Below are 6,579 nucleotides of genomic sequence, written 5' to 3'. Positions count from 1 at the left end.
TCAATACCGTGTAACAATATAGTTTGAACTTGGAGACTCATTATTCATCACTACTATTAACATTTCACATATAATAAATAATATAAACAGCAAACTATGATTAAGAGTGGCAACTAGCCATTCTACATAATGTCTTAATGATTGAATCAGCTATAACATATAAGAATCACAAACAGGTACACTAAATAAATTGAAGTACAACTTAAGGAGTCCAAATTTACAACTTAAAAAGAAAATATAAAAAATGATGAACATTAAAAAAATTAAAATGCATGTACATGTACAAGTAAAATATTCGTACCCTCTAAGTGGTTAATACTCAATAGTTACAGCCCTTGCTAACTCATTAACTATGCATACCTTCAATTGTGTAAAAAAAAAAAAAAGTAGACACTAATCTCTTGCTATACAAAATGATTGTGTTCCTATAGACCAACAACAAAAAATATCTATTCTTTTTATCATTTCAATCTTGAATCTTGAATCTTCATTGGGCGTTTACCATGAGGATCTGACCTTGAACTCACAAAGCCAGAACTTCGAGACTTCCGATGAGGAACAGAATGTGAACCACCATGAGCCGGGGAACCTATTCTAAGAGTGGTAGGAGAATGTGAATGTGATGCCGCAAAAGCCTGTGTATGATGGGTGCTAGTGGTGGTGGAAGTCGTGGTGGCCATGGAGGATTGGGAACTTGATGCACCAGAAGTCTCGGCTGATGAGGATGATGTGGTTGGTCTTCCAGGCTTTCTATACCTAGTACCTGGGATTCCGGGGCGATTTGGTTCATCTAGTGCACCTGATTTCCTGGATAGCATCATCACTACACGACGCATGGTGGGCCGTTGTTTGGGATCAGATTGGGTACATAATAATCCAATTTGAATGAAAGCAGAAACCTGATCAGGATCTGCTGAAGAGGCCAGCGTTGATTCCAGAATTTCAAGGCTTTTGCCATTCTTGAATAGCTTATATGCCTGTAAAATTACACCATGCTATGATTTTTTAAGCGTTCACCATAAAATTTGCGCAAATAACACAAAAGTGATGTTTGGCACACATGGAAAAGGAATGTTGCATGTCACCACCACCACCACCACCACCATGTCACCACTTTTATTCTGTATCTATGGTTCATGACCAGGGATTACCAGATATACTAAAAACAAACCACATACTTATATTAACTCAAAAATAGGTTTAGTATTATACCTGAATTTCATAACATATATCACAGAAAACGAAACATCCAACTTCAACTTTTTTTTTAGGAACAATGATCGATTAATGGCTCTTGTTATATATAAGCAAGAAACATGTCAAAAAGGGGTGGTATGATAGTGGTCATGACCCACCTTCTCAACAAGTGAAATAGGTTTTTTTTCGTCATTTGCTCTAAAGATCTGGATGATGTAAGACCATCCAAGTGACAGTTACACTAAACCACACAAATTGAAAACAACATTACATGCCACCCAAGTAACAGTTTGGTTTGATTTACACCAATCCTGCCTAATACCTGGCTGATGGCAAAATGCCGTAATTGTTTTTTGAGAAGACATAACTACCCTTGATGAGATGTCAACATACTTATAGGTTATAAACTTTTGAAACGTCGAAATCTGGACTTTCTTTAAGTCAGCCTTATCTTTCGATTTACAATTTGCAGTCAACTTTTGGCCTCAATAGTTATTAGCCAAACTAAATTTTGATACTTGGTTGGCTTGAGAGTGGCCTTTGTAATACTTAGGCACCCACATAAATACCTTATGAAGTTTAAACAAGAGCAAAGAAAAAAAGTTGAGTACTTACCCAATCAAGTAGACTTTGGAACTCGGGGTCCAGGTTGAAAGTCGAGTTTTTCTGACCACTAATGAGCTCTAGAACCACGACTCCAAAGCTATATACATCTACTTTCACAGATAGACTACCATGCATAGCATACTCTGGTGCCATATATCCACTGTAACAAAGGAAATTAATTCATTAGAAGTTCTTACAAGGATGTTCGAGATTTAAATTTACCATTTACCAGTATGACAAAGAAAACACTGAGTGAACTAGATTTTCAACTACTGTACTTGTATATTACAAGTAAAAGAAAAGGTCAAGAACAATTGGCAATTGCAATCCTTTTTATTATTAGCTAAAGGTTTACAAAAATATAATGGTTGATTGGTTGTTACTTGTTAGGCAATGAAGTGACGAGTTTGATAATTGAAAACACAAGGACATGGTAGCCTATGGTGGATTGTTTGCATTTTTACAAGTCATATGGTTGTTCTGCATGCCGGGAAATGATTGGAAAAATAATTCGCCCAGATAACATTCTAAATGTAGGATTGAATAGTTGTCATACCAAAATTCTTACTTGGATGATTGGTGATAGATGTGGCAATTTTGAATCATTTATTTATGAATTGATCGATTCAAGTAATGGCTCATCTCTGACGGGTTGAACAAAAAAGATTGGCTAAAAAGTCGAAAACTTAAACATTTTCACCATGTATCTTTAACTCATACAACCTTACGACAAAGGTTAACTGGAAGATTAGTTTATCATTGAAAGAATATAATGTGGTGATCATTAAATACACTGATTGTTTACCAAAAATTTGGACAAAAAACTGGTTTCGGTTGACCTTAGCTGAGCTGACCTATTATGACCCCAACAAAAATATTACCCATTTAAACATGTTAACCAACCCACTCAACTCGCGTATATTGCAACCTTTAACTGGCTAAAAGCAGAGATGAATGTATTTGTTACTCCATATTATAACTAGCTATCATTTAACCAAGTAAAAACATACTTGGTACCAGCTACACGAGTGTTGATGTGCATTTGATCTTCAGGGTAGAGCCTAGCCATGCCAAAATCCGCAATTTTTGGTATCCATTTCTCGTCTAATAGAATATTACTAGCTTTTATATCTCTATGGATTATGCAATCGTGTGAGTCTTCATGAAGGTAAAGCAAGCCACGTGCCACACCACAAATTATGTCATGTCTTCTTTTCCAATCTAGGATGTCTTGTTTTCCTGGATCTAAGTGAAGAATATCATAATCACCATCAAGAGTTCGAAATAACTAGCAAACAAACCAGGTCAAGAATAAGACACACACACAATTAAACTAATGTTAACTAGAGGTAAAAAGGCATAAAGGTACGATAGCTTGTGAAACCTGTTTAAAACAGGTTTGGCTGAAAATGACTACTTTTTGTATAGGTCAAAACTGGCCAGATCAACTGAAGTTGACACAAACTTCTTTTTTGATTTTAATATTTATATAAACAATTAGCGTCAAACATTTATACTATTGCAAATTTGCAATAATAAATCTTTTCAAAGAAAATATTTTGTGAAGTTTCATTAACAATACTAAATACTTTCCACTTGTTTGACCCACTTCCTCGATCCTTATTAGCCATTGTTTTTCTTTCTATTACGGATGGAACATAACCTGACTGGACTCTGTCATATTTGAACAGTTCGTATTTGCCACCACTAAATTAATTATTATAGACCGTAGAAGGGGTTAGTTAACACATCTAAAGAGACTTGTATAAAGATCACAGGAGTTCAATGTGTTATGACAATCCTAAATCTCGTTCAATGAGCATGAACTTGAAGATCAAAATGACACACCTATAATATATTTGAGGCAAAGCCCTCGTGCATGTCTTAAAACTATCACTCGAAAGCTTGTTGCATGAATCTTTTTTAGTAGCTGTTCAAATAAAAATATCACATATCGTAATTCATTTTTAAGCCACCAACAAAAACACCACAAGTTAGTTTTTCCTATTTAAAAAGTATCTTGTTTGACACTCAAACAATGTACGTGAAACCATTAGCAATATTCCTCACGAATGTAAAAATGAAAATGCTAGAATCAATGAAAGAGGGGCGGAACTTACTGAAGAGAAGCTTGTCTAAGCTCTCATTAACAACGTATTCATATACCAGAAGCTTTTCCGGGATCCCACAAAACCCCAACAGGCTCACAACATTACGGTGTTGCACCCGCACCAGTAGTTTGGCCTCATTTGTGAACTCCATTTTTCCTTGACTTGAATGTTTTGACAACTTTTTCACAGCAATCTCCCTCCCATCCTGCAGTTTTCCCTACACATCCAAACACCAAATCGAGTACAACCTTAAACCCCACTTCAACACAATACTCACTAGCTGGCAAAAAGAGTAGGTTGACTACTATATGAGTAACTAGTCAGAGACAGTTAATTTTTGGTAAGATTCAAAACGTGTTGGGCTGCGTTGCATTGACCAAAAACACTTTTTGCGCACTAATATAAATTGCTAAATTGGTTAATGAGGTATTTTGCACTAAAGTACACTTGGAGGGCTTTGAATCAGTGTGATGACTATCCTTTCTGATTTTATCTAATTGACCAGTTAGAGACCAATATAGAAACTTAAAACAAGTCAAAATTACAACCTATAATACTCGCACAACCTTAAACTTTACACGTATAAAACTCAATGTTTTGCCTTATTGAATACAAGGGTAAAACTATTTTAGTGTCAACAGGTCACTGACATTTTTACGTGTTGATGCACCAAACTTTTCATTTTGATGCAACACTTTTCCAAACTAAAGCACCAAACTTTTTCGGACATCAAAGTGTAAAATTGGTACATGAGACATGAGTGAGCACCAAATTCACCCTTTCTCCCCAAGAAACCTTTATCCTTATCCTTCCCCGGGATGCTAAACCAATTAGACACATATGTTAAATGGCCTAAATGAATCCAACTATCCAATGTTGTAAGTTTAATCCCATGGCCGGGTACTTGCAACAACGTCAGTGACTGAGGGGAGTTAAGTAATATCAGACTAATTACTACATGGTCCACAACTTGGTCAAAAATTAGATAAATCGGCAAGCTCAGTCAAAACTCGGTGTTAACTCAGTCAAAGATGGGGAAAAAAATCAATTTGAAGTGTTTAAACAACTGTCTTAATGTTTCTAAACATACTTATACGGTCTTATGAACATGTCAATGTGTAATACATATATAAAAGATTTCTATCTGAATACTTCCCGAGTACTCTCTTTTTAAGTCGATTATTCATTCCAAGGTCCCCCGACCGGTCTGCAAACGTCAAGCAAATTGGTGGAAACAAGCTACACAAAAGACCAAAAGTGCACATTCTAAAGAGATGAATGAAACCTTGAAAACAGGGCCATAACCCCCTTGACCAAGCTTATTATCTGGATGGAAATTCTTGGTTGCCATAACTAAAGTTTGAAATGAAAATATCTTCTGTTCTTGAGCAGCAATCTGTTCCAGCTCATTATCCTGACTTTCTGAATTTCAATTTAAAACCCCAAATAAAATATCACAAATAAAAACAAGATTCTTGAAGAACATACCATTTTAATCAAAAAACACATAAAGTTTTAATCTTTAATGAAATCTTGATATGGGTGTTAAATTTTTGTTATCTTTCTAACAGCAGAAAATTATTGCACAAGGGACTGTTATTATACAACATTTTACTGCAGGGTTAATTGAATTAACTAAGGATCATGGTTAGCAAAATGATAATATTGAGAATTTACCTTTATTTGAACTAAACTTGAAGGGCTTGACCAAATAGTGAAAGAAGTTGTTGGATTTGGTCATCCTGCTTGCTAACTAGACAAAACATTGAGTTAAGAAATTAGTGTCTTTGTTGTAAAAAGGACAACGGAAAGGCAGCAGAAATAAGTTGTGAATTGTGAAATATTTTGGCTTTTTATATAGAGGTTGAAGAAAGTAGATTGTTTAATGAAAGTTGTTGATTTTAAGATGAATGTTTCAGAGATTTGCAGAAATTAAAAATTGAAGAATTAGTCAACCACAATGCGTTGACTCAAATAAGATTTGCGCGTGTGGATGCCGGATGGATGATAGATAATCAATATTTTTATTTAATTTAATTTTATTAGTTTAAAGATTTGTTCAAAAACAAATAATATTGGAGTTGCGTAAAGAATAATTTCGATTAACATAAATATATTGGGCCAATGCAGATCAAGTATTTCAGGTTTTTACCGAAATGTATCGAGTTCGATTCTTCATAATGAAGCCTGCAGAATTTTTCTATAAAATTTTCACACACGCGAATTACAAGGCTCTAACAGGTTTTGTGGAACAAATATTAAAAAAAAAAAAATTATATATGTCCAATTAAAAAATCCTACTCTTTTATTGTTATTTATAATACATTATCCCCTCCCTTTTCAATATTATAATTTTATAATAACTTCAAAATACTCTTATAATTTAGAATCCAATATTATTCTACTAAAATAAAAATTTTCTCCCAAACTTAAAACCCAATATATTTTCTCACACACATACATTCATATGTCATCTTCACCACCACCATCATCACTATCCAAGATATATTAATACTCTCTGCTAGTATTTAAATAAATAAATGATCTAATTTGTCTACATTTTTTTTTTATTATTTACTTTTTAAATAATCTTATGACTAACATGATACTCGACAGTCTTTCTAAGATGACATCTATATGATGATTTATGATACCACGGAACTAA

General features: G+C 34.2%; 1 protein-coding gene across 1 annotated transcript; it reads right to left on the bottom strand.

Moving 5' to 3' along the window:
• Positions 1 to 231: 231 nt before the first annotated feature.
• Positions 232 to 5,816, bottom strand: LOC122596647 (putative receptor-like protein kinase At4g00960). Its single transcript, XM_043769260.1, has 6 exons — positions 5,592 to 5,816; positions 5,200 to 5,336; positions 3,924 to 4,131; positions 2,814 to 3,048; positions 1,813 to 1,963; positions 232 to 977 (listed from the first exon to the last, which is right to left on the bottom strand). The coding sequence occupies exons 1-6, from the start codon at positions 5,653 to 5,655 to the stop codon at positions 462 to 464; spliced, it is 1,311 nt and encodes a 436-aa protein (XP_043625195.1). The 5' UTR covers positions 5,656 to 5,816; the 3' UTR covers positions 232 to 461.
• Positions 5,817 to 6,579: the final 763 nt, after the last annotated feature.

This window comes from Erigeron canadensis, chromosome 4 (assembly GCF_010389155.1).
Source record: "Erigeron canadensis isolate Cc75 chromosome 4, C_canadensis_v1, whole genome shotgun sequence".
Classification (NCBI taxonomy): Eukaryota; Viridiplantae; Streptophyta; class Magnoliopsida; order Asterales; family Asteraceae; genus Erigeron; species Erigeron canadensis.
Note: the sequence above shows the minus strand (reverse complement) of the source record. Positions and strands in the feature narration are given on the sequence as shown.

Bases quoted from the DNA above. Each gene is read 5' to 3' on its own strand.
- LOC122596647 (XM_043769260.1), bottom strand. From the start codon at position 5,655: ATGACCAAATCCAACAACTTCTTTCACTATTTGGTCAAGCCCTTCAAG. The intron at 5,337-5,591 runs GTAAATTCTCAA...ATTGAAATTCAG, and splicing joins CAAGTTTAGTTCAAATAAAG to AAAGTCAGGATAATGAGCTG. The intron at 3,049-3,923 runs GTAAGTTCCGCC...TTCTTCACTTAG, and splicing joins CTTAGACAAGCTTCTCTTCA to ATCCAGGAAAACAAGACATC.